This window comes from Melospiza melodia, assembly GCF_035770615.1.
Source record: "Melospiza melodia melodia isolate bMelMel2 chromosome 7 unlocalized genomic scaffold, bMelMel2.pri SUPER_7_unloc_1, whole genome shotgun sequence".
NCBI lineage: Eukaryota > Metazoa > Chordata > Aves > Passeriformes > Passerellidae > Melospiza > Melospiza melodia.
Window position 1 is genome coordinate 5,418,407 of NW_026948497.1, and position 11,417 is coordinate 5,429,823.

The following is an 11,417-nucleotide window of genomic DNA, read 5'->3' on the forward strand; positions in this document are numbered from 1 at the left end:
TATAGTACATAATCATTACCTGCCCACTTTGTATTATAATCAGCTGAATACCTAATATGGCTGCGCACTTGCACTCCCTTAATTGGGTCAGTCGGATTTTGAAATGAGGGAGTGGGCATATGGGAAGAAGAAAGCTCTCTTTCTCATGGTAAACTCTTCACCCATGGCCAGTTGGCAGGACTTTTTGATCTGCTGATCACAATCCAAGCCTCTCTTAACTGTTTGATTATTCTTAAGGCAAGATATTTCTATGGTCTCTGCTCCTTCATAATTGCTACATCTATCCCTGTCACTCCTAGCTTTACTTTTCTAATATATTTGTTACTCTTTAACTAAAGTATGTAATTTTCACTAGTTAACTTAGCTTCTTAACTAATTTTAAAATCTTAGCTAAAATATGTAATCTTCTACTATCTCACTTATACTCCCAGCTGGCCCCTTGACTCATTCACAGTTTTCAATTATTGTAAATACATTTCCAGCTTACCCCTTGACTCATTATGATGAGATTGCAGCTGCTCAGAAACCACTTCCTACACTCGGGACACTCATAGGGCCTCTCCCCAGTGTGGATCTTGCAGTGATTGATGAGGTTGGAGCTCCACCCAAAGCCCTTCCCACACTCCCCACATTTGTAAGGCCGTTTCCCCATGTGGATCACCTGAAGCCAGATTACATCTGAGCTCCAGAGCTCTGGCTGAAGACCTTCCCACATTCCAAGCACTTGTGGGGTTTCTGCCAGCCATGAGTTGTCTCCACCACCTCTGAGTTCCAAATGGATCTCCAGCTGCCTTCTGGATACAGGGGGCATCTTTCCTCCTCACAGCTCCCAGGGCTGCGTTTGCAACTCCTCCTTATATGGGATCTCCAGGGCTTATCCTCCCCATTGGATTCCCATGCCATAGAGCTGCTCAAAATGGCCTCTTCCATGAGGTTCTGCAGCAGGGATTTGCTGTCCCTGGTCTCTGTCTGCACCTCAGTGTCTGGGGTAGAGAAAAGGAAAGAAAGGGAGAGGAAGGAATGAAGTAGGAGGAAGGACAGAATGAGAAAGGGAAGGAGCTGTGGACAAGGACAGGATGGGATGTGCCTCTGTGCCAGAGGGAAGGGGAAGGAGATCCCCCCAGTTCATCCCTGGCAGGACGGCATTGGTAGTGGGGTTGTCCTGCAGCCAGGGGAAATGTTGGTCTGAGACATGGAGCAGAGGAGAGGGGGAAAGGGGCAGCAACTTCCTTCTCACCTGCCTCACGTCCCATGCCATCTTCCTTTTCCTTGCAGCCTCCTCCATCTCCATCCAGACAAAGTTTGGGATTGACAAATCCTGGCTTGGGGGAAAAACAACAGGTGAGACCCTTGCTCCTGCTTCCCAAGCCCAGCTCGAGCAGTAACCGCCCTGTTCACAGTCGGATGGGCCCAGACCCTGCTCATTTCCAGGTTTCCCCACCCCTCCAGGCTGCCGGGATCCCCCAGCTCCAGGATTGACCTTTGCTGCTCTCCTCACTCTGATGCAAATCAGATCCCCAAAATCAATGTCCCCCCTCAACTGGTACCACTGCCCCAGCCACTACAGCCAGTTTGCCACAGGAACCCTCCACAGTTTTCCACAGGAGCATCAGCATCTCACTTCTGGGGCCCTGCAAGACCCAAACATCCCCTCCCCTGCAAACAAACCCTCCCAGAGATCCCCCGATGGATTTGGGGCGAGCTCCCCCTCCCCGCTCACCTGTGAGATCTGGGGGGTTGATGCTGCCAGGGCCAGGGGAGCTTCAGACTCAGCGGGCAAGCAGGAAAACCATGGGGTTCTGCTGCGGCTCCTCCTCTTCCTCTTCCTGCTCTTCCTTTTCCCATCCTCCGCCTCCTCTCTTCCTCCTCTTCCTATTGCTCCTCCTCCCTGCCCACTCCAGATCTTCTTTTCACACCCTTCTCTCTTCCATGGCTGCAGCATTTGGGTGGAGGAAACCAGGGAACTTCCCATGAGCCCCCCAGGGATGGGCAGGGGGCTTGGGAACCCACCCAGTGCAGATCCATTCCCCTCCAGAGCCCCAGAGAATCACTCCAGGGATCAAGTGATGGGGACACAATGGGATCCCCACCGAACCACCCTTTTTCTATCCCATCCCCAACTTTTCCTCTCCTCTCCGATCATTCCCACAGCCCAATAACCCCTCCCAACTCAATCTGGGGATCCCATCTATCTCCCACTTGGAATCCTCTTTTCCCCTGCACTCCTACCCCTTTCCCATCATGCCTTCAGTTCCACGTCTCGTCCCTGTGTTTGGTTTTGGGGAATACAGGCCCCTCCTGCTCAGTCTCAAGGGATCACATCCCCTCTTTCCCTCAATTATGGCAGCTCATGGATGCTTTTTCCTGGGAGGAATCCCTGAGTTTTGGGACTTGTGGGATGTAGCTTAGAAGTGTGACAGCCCTCTCTGGCTTTCCCCTCCCTTCTGTGGTCTCTCAGCTGCCCCTGACACCCTGGGAGTGCTGGGATTTCCCTCCTGGGGACAAGGACATTCATCCCCTTCCAGGAGCCCAATGCTTGGCTGGGGCTTCAGGTCAGGGGGTCCTCGAGCAGCTGCCCCAGAACCTCCCCCTGGGTCTCCCAGCAAAGTGAGAGCCATTTGGCCGGGGGCCCCCAAAGGCCTCAGCAAGCCCCAGGTCCCTCCCAGGAACCCTCAACTCCCTCAAACCCAGCATCCCCCCCATGCCCTATAAGTTTCCCCGATGGCACCGGCCATGGCCATATCCCACCATGTCCTCACCCATGGCTGTCTCCCCACCATGTTTCCATCCCTGTCACTGTTCCCCACATCTCCATCCATGCCCGCGTCCACACATGTCCCCATGAATGGCTATGGCCCCCTCCATGTCCATGTGTCCCTATGTCAGTCTCCATGTCTGTGTCCCACCATATCTGTGTTCTACCATGACCACACCCATGTCTTAGTTCAATGTCTACTTTTACCTCAAGATTAGATATTTTAAAGGGATGAAGAGAAATTAAAAGAAAATCAAGGCCATAATAATAGGATTTCAGTGTCCATGCTGGCTGAGGATCCACATGCTTAGGTAGAAGGCAAGAACCTTTTCTGGTGGAGTTCCTATCCTACTGTCTCCAAAATCTTTTCCCCAGTTTTGCACCATTTGGCTATGGAAGACCCTCAGGCAACAGGAAATCAAAATCGTAGAATCCCTGAGGTTGGAAAAGACCTTGTCCTTTGGTTCAGGGCAAATTTGGGAGAGAACCCACAAAGGGGTTCCTCGAGACAGCAGATTCAATTGGCCCCTCCCCCAACTGATTCAGGAAAAATAAAAGACCTTCTTGAAGAAAAGTGGCAAAAACTCTTTATTACACAATAAAACCTAAACAATATTAAACAATTAAACCTCTTGCTGCTATAAAAGAGAGACAAACTCACAAAGTTCCTCCATGGGCTGTAGCTTGGCTCACTCAGTCTCTTATCAGTCCCTCTGGTGCTGGAAATGTAACGGCCCAGGCCCGGCCTGGTGGGCCACAGGTGTGAGCTGCCAGTGCTCCCCTGGGTGTTCAGGCCAGAGCAGGTTTAAACAGGTTCAAAGAAAAGGGAAAAACCCCACAGTCCAGGGAACTTCTTTGCCTCAGCTAGCTAACAAGCATCATATAGTTCACCCTGAACATAACTTCAACACCATTCAGTACTCCCTGATGTCAGCAGAAGATAGGATTGAACGCAAAAGATTTTATGGGGTTGAGAGTCGACAAATCTGCTCTCCCCAAGGAATTCCCATTGTTGGTCTGTGTCCCAATGGATGTTCCTGCTGCTGCATTTATCTAGCTGCCCACAGGGAACCAGGAAGATGTGAAGCCTTCAAGCCAGGTGCCTTCCCAACACAGATCAGCAGGACCATGGATCACCAGGGCTCTGCCCAACAATGGTCACTGGGGATCATCCAACGTGGATCCTCTCATGGCGGATGGAGCTGGAGAAGCACACAAAGCTTTTCCCACACTTGGGGCACTCGCAGGGCTTCCCTCAGTGGCGCCTCCATTGGTGTTCTGTCAAGTGAGAGCTCTGTGAGAATCTCATCCCACACTCCCAACACTCGTAGGGTCTCTCCCCGGTGTGGATGTGCCGGTGGATGGTGAGTTTGCAGTTTTGCTTGAAGCCCTTCCCGCAGTCGGGGCAGCGGAAGGGCCTCTCCTCTGTGTGAATCCGCTCATGTTTGAGGAGATCGCAGCTCCTGTGAAACCTCTTCCCACACTCAGGACACTCGTAGGGCCTCTCCCCAGTGTGGGTGCGCTGGTGTTTTCTCAGGTCAGAGTTCCACCCATAGCTCTTCCCACATTCCAAGCAGCTGTAGGGCTGTTCCCCCGTGTGGATCACCTGGTGCCAAATCAGGGCCGAGCTTCCTCTGAAGCTCTTCCCACATTCCCCACACTCAAAGGGCCTCTCCCCAGTGTGGATCACCTGGTGTGGTATCAGTTGGCCCCTCTGCCTGAAGCTCTTCCCACATTCCTCACACTCAAAGGGCTTCTCCCCAGTGGGGATCCTCTGGTGCTGGATCAGGACGGAGTTGTGGCTGAAACTCCTCCCACACTCCTCACACTCAAAGGGCTTCTCCCCAGTGTGGATCACCTGGTGCTGCCACAGGGTGGGGCTCCAGCTGAAACACTTCCCACATTCCAAGCATCTGTGTGGCTTCTTCCTGACATGAGGCTTCTCCAGCTCTGAGCTCTGGTTGGGTCGCAGGATGCATTCCTTGCTCACAGGGGCTCTTTCCTCCCCAGAGCTCCCTGGGCAGGGTTTGCTGCCCCTCTTCATGAGGTACATTTGGGGCTTTTCCTCCTCCTCCATCAGGCCACGCCCTGGGAATGAAAAATCCTGGCTTAGGGAAAAAGTCAAGAGGAGAGCAGCTTGGACTGGGAATACCTCCATGCCCAAGTTCATGTGGGAAAGTCACTGGGCATCTTGTGTCTGAAACAACCTCCAAAACACCATGATTCAGCACAAAAATCCTCTAAACATCAAGGTGCAGATTAAAAAATTCCCAAATGTCAATATTCAGCAAAAACCTCCTCCAAAATACGGATATTCAGCCCTCACAAAAACAAAAGTACCAACATTTGCCCAATAAAGCTCAGAAACATCAAGATTAAACCCTGGTTAAAATCATGGATTCCCCTTCCCCCGGTCACCTGTGCTATATGGGGGCACAAAGCTGGGGGGGCTGGGGTGGGGCTGCAGACACAGAGAGGAATAGAACCGTGTGGTGCCACCTCTTTCTGCTCCTCCTCCTCCTCTTCTTCCTCCTACAACTCCTCCTTCTCCTGCACAATCCCACTTTATTTCCACACACCTTGGGACTCATCCAGAATTCCTTCCACCATCCAGGGCGGCGGAGTGCAGCTGAAGGTGCCTCACCCACTTTGGGGCATCGGCTCCCTTGGGGGGTGGCAGCACCGGGGATTGATTGGGTACCCGAGAGTGACCAGGAGACAAACGAGTGACACATCAGTGGGGGCTCTGAAGAGTCAGCAGGGAAAGAGCACTGAAAATCTCATCAGTGAGTGCACTGGGATCTCTGGGGAGTGAACATGGCAGGGCACCCATGCAGGATAGAAAAGAGAAAGCCGGGAAGGGGTCCTGTGCCAAAGGGACGATGATCCCAAAATATCTCAGAAGGGTCCCTTCGGAGAAGGTTGAGGGAGTTTGCACACTCCCCGAGAGGTAATTAAGAACTTGGATACCCAAGGGGGCAATAAGGAAAGCGGAGAAGGGATTTGGAGAACACGGGATGCATGGTGTTGGTGTGCTGGGAAGAGACTGGGTGAAGGGGAGTGTGCAGCAATACAGTTAAGGCAAGGAGCAGCAGGAGGATTCTATGTGGTAAGAAAAAGAGAAGAGGAGAAGGAAGAGAAAAATACTGAGGATTGGGATGTTTTTCAACAGGGTCTTAACCTCAACATTAGTCAGCTGATCATTTGTATCCCCGGTTTCCAGGAGAGGAAATCAAGGAGGTCAGGGTTTCAGGGGGTTTCTCAGTGGGAAGCAGCGGCAGCACCGGACGCAGAGCTGCGGCACCGGGAGCACGGGCTGGGGGCCTGTGGGGAGCTGCGGGGCCGGGCCGGGGCTGTGGGGCAGCCGGGGCTCAGCGCCGGGCGCTGCCTGACCCCACCAGCCCCGGGCAGGGCCGGCAGCGGCCCCCGGCCCCCCAGGAGGCTGCGGGACGCCCCGGCCGCTGCCCGGCCCCGTGGAGCTGCCGGCCCTGCCCGCCAGGGGCGCCTTTGGACACTGCGGCAGGACAGGGAGCGGCTCTGGGATACGGGCTGGGGAGGGCACCCTGAGCACAGGGAGGAGGAGCAAGGAACACCTGGGAAAGGCGGATTATAAGGCAAGGATCAAGATATTCTTTGAGTCGCTGGAAAACAAATGATTCTGCAGAAGCTTAGCAGCTGTCAGAGGATGAGCACCCACAGGCACTGAGGGGGCTGCAGGAGGGGCACAAGAAGGCCCTGCAGCACTTGGGCACAAAGGCACAGCAGGTGAGTGCAAGAAGGGAGCAGCAAAAGGCCAAGCTGAAGGCAAAGGCCAGGGCACAGCTCCTACAGCCCCTGAGGGATCAACCCCAGGGCCCAAAGGGGACTCAGCACCCAGGGCACGGCTCGGCCACAAGCACCTGGCAGAGGCATTGCCCTCCTCGGCAGGGGAGAGCCCACCCAAACAGCCCCTGGCAAGGAACCAGGGCTCCAGCTGCAGGGCACAAGGACACTGCAAGCACAGACAGCAGCACCCTCAGGACCAGCAAGTCCACCCCTTGATGGACGTGGATTGGCAGGGCTGTCACAGCTCCCATCACACCAGGGACCCTCCACACTGCAGCCCTTGAAAACATTCAGGCAGGGTCTGCATTGAGAGGAGGCCTCTCCTGATGGACACTGGGGCCTCTCAATGCACTCTGAATCTCAGACCCAAGGGGCAAAACAGTCAAGGCATGGCTTAATTATTAAGGGAATAAGTGGGAAAGATGAGCAGGTATGACTTAATCAACCACTATTAGGAGATCTAGGGGATATGTTTGAAATAAATGAATTTCTTTTTCTTCCTACTGTGATTGCAATTTACTGGGAAGGAGTTGGTGGCTGGATTTTGATATTGTAAAAGGTCATACAGCGGCTTGTGCTGTTGAACTTTTGTGTCAAATGTCTGGCAAGGCCTACGCTGAAGTGAAGCCACAAATGTGGGAAGTCCCAGGGAAAGAAGGGAAATTAGCTATGGAGCCTCATCAAATTACTTTGAAGCAATAAGGAAAAGAGGTTGCTTGTATTGATTTAAAAATCAATACCCTATTCCAAGAGAGGGAAGGAAGGGCTTACAGCTTATTACACACTACCTGTTAAAGGCAGGGTTTTGGAGCCAGGCATCACACTCTAAAACACTCCACTCAACAAACTGGATGGATGGACACAAGGAGGAATCACAGAATTTTCAAGTGTTAAAAAGCAGATTAACTGAGGCTCCTGCCCTGGCCCTCCCAGACAGCGAGAAAGAATTTGAATTATAGGTGGATTTTAAACAGGGCCATGCCAAAGGAATTCTTGTGTTAAAATGTTTAACCCAGTGGCCAGAGATTGGCTTCATTGTCTGCAGAATTGTGCAGACACAGCTCACATGGGAACTGAGAGCTGAAAACTGATGACAACAGGAGGATCTCCTATAGTTCAAGTCTGGCATCAAGGTAAAGCTTTGACAACCAAAAGAGCCTCTAAATGGATGAGCAGGGCTTGGTCATTGCAGTATGAAACTTGTTCAATGGCACAGGAGGATTTAGAACTGAGGACAGGGCAAGGGTTTAACCCAGCCTCCTGTTTGAACAGCCTGGAGAGGGGCTGGCAAGGAACCCAGGACTGCACTCAAGGGACAGAGCTCCAGACCCAGCCTGGGAGAGATTGATGATGGGACATTCCCTGGCCTGAGGGAGAAAATGTGTTTGTGGATGGCTCTGCAAGGGCAGCAGAAGGGAAAAGAGCTACAAGACAGGCTGTTATTAAGGAAGGGGAATCAGACACAGCGCAGGTCACCGCCCCATGCTCAGCTCAACCCGTGGAGCTGTGGGTGCTTGTGAGAGCCTGGCACTGAAATGCCCTGAGCAGGAAGGCTTCAATATCTTCTTGCTACAGCAATATCTTCTTCTTCATCAGCTACCCCAGACACTGCCCCTGGCAGAGCTGGAGACACCTGGTCTGGAAAAGGTTGAGAAGGCAATCCAGGATTGTGGATCTAATTTACATCAGAGGGAAAAAAATGCAGGTCCAATAAGAAACCAAATACTAAAAACTACACAACTTGAAAGCAATGAACATTAAACCAGTGGATTTCTGTGGGTTTTGGATGGTATAAAGTTTAGGGAAAATCCAGTAAAACTCACGTGTCATTCAACAATTTTCTCTGCACACCTGGGCTATGTGTGGGTGAAATGATTTCTGTTGCACATCCTGGCCAGAATCAAGTAATTCCTTGACTTTTTAACACTGGAAATGTTGGAGAGTTTTGGCTCTTCCCACCATTTTGGTGATAAGATTACAACATTAGAATGGTTTTTTTCTTAATAATCCTTCTTTTGGTCAGTAGGGTTTGGGTCAGGGGTGTCAGAATCAATTTCTATTCTGCGGAGAAGGAGGCTTTTTGGGTATGTGTGTGCGTGTCTCTTAGTGATGGCACAATTTTGGTCTGTGTTTCTCCATGCTCACCTTTAGGATGCATTTGGAAAAACTGGAAGAGGTTGAAATGCGACGCTTTAACTCATAAACAGTTAACAGAATAGTGTTTAAAAAAAGGAAAAACAACAGGCATCAAAAAAAGGCAAAGGAAAATGGGTGGGAAAGGAAGAGGGGAGTCACCAGGTTACTGCCCTGGAAGAGAAGCTTTGGCTCTAGTCAGCCTGGAGAGGAGCTTTAGAAATGCAAATGAACACTGCTGGGCAAAGTGTGGACAATGCACCTGGGTCTCTTGCCTGGGGCAGGAATTGGGCTGATTCCCTCTGCCCCTCACCCCAAGCTCTGCCTGCTGGCACTGATGGAATTTGCACAGCTCAAGGCAGAGCCCAGGGGGAGGATATCTGACCCTGCAACAGAAACGGGTGAAGCTGCAAAGGGAAACAGCAAATGGAGAATGTAGTGAAAATTTCACTCTAAAAAGTGGGGAGGAATCATCCCTCTGCCAAATCCAACATGTGCTGTCACTGTCTGTGTTATATAGGGTGGATTACAGCATGGGGGGTGCTGCTACCAAAAGTTCAGGAAAGCAGTTGGGAACCCAAGTATTTGATGTTTAAATTACAGAAAATTGGCCAACTGATGCAGCCCTGGCTCCTGAGGAAGTGCAAACAATGGGAAAAACATCAATGCCAACCAGAACAAATCCCACAACACCATGGACCAGCTCCTGGGAACTCGAACCAATTCATATCAGGAGCCACAGAACCCATTTCTCATTTCCATGGCATCATTAGATTTCAAGCTGTCCTCAAAATAATAACTAACCAGACAGCTCCAGCTCCTGACCTTCTTGCTGACCAATCCACTGAAATGAGGAACACAACACTTCACCATGGGATGGGATCAGATCATCTGTTAGCAGAAAAAGGAGTTTCTGGAAAATTCAATGACTCAAACTGCTGTCGGCAAATAGATGACAAAGGAAAAGTGCTGAAACAGATAACAAAGGAAACAAAAAAGCAGCTCATGTTCCGGCCCAAACGTGAAAAGGTTGGCAATGGGACACAGTTTTGTGGCTCCCTGGCAGACCATGGGTTAAACAAATGCTTTTTCTCCTCGGATGTGCTACAGCAACTCTCATCTTTGTACCATGCTCCACACCTTGAGAGTGCAGCTCATTCAGCAGGTGAGCGAGGGGATGCAGACGGCAGCCAGGCCTCCTGATCCAGAAACGGGTACAGAAGGACAGGGAATGAGGGCACTGAGAATAATCCCAAAACCTAAGAAGACTTAGTAAGGGAAAAAAAAAAAAAAAATCACTGAGTGAATCTGTCTGGAGATTGGGTCAGGGACTTGTAGACAAGGAAGGGAGAAACCACCAGTTTCAAAAAATTTTACTAATTAACATGGACTGCTCAGACTAAGTCCTGTTAGATTCCTGAACTTCCAGGAGAACAAAGACTTAACAGAGCAGTGAATATCGGCTGTTCTGCATAAGTGGGGGTGCACATTAACGAGGACATGCTGTTGGCATGTCTGAACCTTCTAAGTACCTCAGCCAGTGGGCAAAGGGAGAGGGAGATGAGGCCGGGAAAATGAGGATAAAAAGGAGGCTGCGAACTACAACAGTGGCAGAGAGTGAACGGCAAATGCCCCACGGCCTCTCCCTCTGCTCAGCAATAAAGTCACTTTTACAGGACTCCTCTGTCTCCTCTGGGCACAGAAACCTCCGGCCACGGGAATTTCCCCGCACAGCCCCGGGCACGGGGCAGCCCCCTCTGTCCCAGCCACAGCAACGGGGCCGAGCCAGCGCTGCTCCGGCAGCGGCTCCTGCCGAGGCAGCGGCCGCAAGGAGACCGCGGGCAGCCGCTCCCGCAGCGCCCTCACGCCAGCGCCAACACGGGCAGGACACGGCACAACGAACCCGCCCGAGACCCCTGCCGCCCCCGAGGCCCGCAGCCAGCCCCGAGCCCCCGCACAACCCAGCGCGGCTCCCACCTGCGCTGCGGCCGCCTCCGAGCTCCGCGGCCGCCTCACCGCGCTCCGGCCGCTGCCGCCGCTCACGGGCCCGCACACACGCTCCCACAATGGCGCCGCTGCCCAGCCACGGCCACCCTCAGCCCGCCACCGGGACCCTGCTCCGCCCCGCTCCCACCAATCAGCGCGCCACAACCACGACTGACGGCACCATCGGCCAATCCTAGCCAGGGGCGGGCTCTGCACATGGCACAGCCCCGCCCCGCGCTCTCAGGGCCCCCGGGGCTGCGTGAGGGCAGAGCGGGAGCTGAGGAACAGCCCTGGAACGGGCCCGGGCCCGAGGGGGATTGAGCTGAAAACACAAACAAACTTCTCCGCACCTCCCGCCACGGCTTTCCCGGCACTGCGGCTTCGGTGGCTCCGGCTCAGCCCTGGAGCCTCACTTCTCGTACCCCTAATTAGGAGCATCAGTGCATACCTTTGATTTCCCTCAAAAAGGAAAAACGGCTCAAAACCTCTGTGGATGAGTGGGGGAGGGGAGAGATTTCTGCCAGAGAACTCCAAAAACTCAGAGCAGGATAATGAGAAGTAAGTGGAGACCCTTAAATGCAGCTTTTCCCCACGCCTCCCTCCTTCCAGCTGCACCTCCTACCCCGGCAGTGTCGCAGACAGAGAATGGGGCCGGGCTCAGTTCATGCCCCGGGGCTTCTCCCTCTGCTCAGGGACAGGAGTCGTTCCCCTGCTGCAC

At 52.6% G+C, this 11,417-nt stretch overlaps 1 protein-coding gene and 1 pseudogene across 1 annotated transcript; both read right to left on the reverse strand.

Moving 5' to 3' along the window:
• Positions 1-500: 500 nt before the first annotated feature.
• LOC134432871 (uncharacterized) lies at positions 501-2,819 on the reverse strand. The gene is made up of 4 exons (XM_063181750.1): positions 2,760-2,819; positions 1,721-1,933; positions 1,238-1,322; positions 501-983 (listed from the first exon to the last, which is right to left on the reverse strand). Exons 1-4 carry the CDS (start codon positions 2,817-2,819, stop codon positions 673-675), a joined length of 669 nt encoding a protein of 222 aa, XP_063037820.1. The 3' UTR covers positions 501-672.
• A 497-nt stretch (positions 2,820-3,316) lies between these two features.
• LOC134432783 (zinc finger protein 239-like) lies at positions 3,317-10,756 on the reverse strand (annotated as a pseudogene).
• Positions 10,757-11,417: the final 661 nt, after the last annotated feature.

Excerpts from the sequence above, each read along its gene's own strand:
- LOC134432871 (XM_063181750.1), bottom strand. The coding sequence starts at position 2,819 with ATGGATGGAGATGTGGGGAACAGTGACAGGGATGGAAACATGGTGGGG. Across the intron at positions 1,934-2,759 it reads TGGTGGGGAGACAGCCATGG|CCATGGAAGAGAGAAGGGTG; the intron begins GTGAGGACATGG and ends CAAATGCTGCAG. Across the intron at positions 984-1,237 it reads TGGCATGGGACGTGAGGCAG|ACACTGAGGTGCAGACAGAG; the intron begins GTGAGAAGGAAG and ends TCTCTACCCCAG.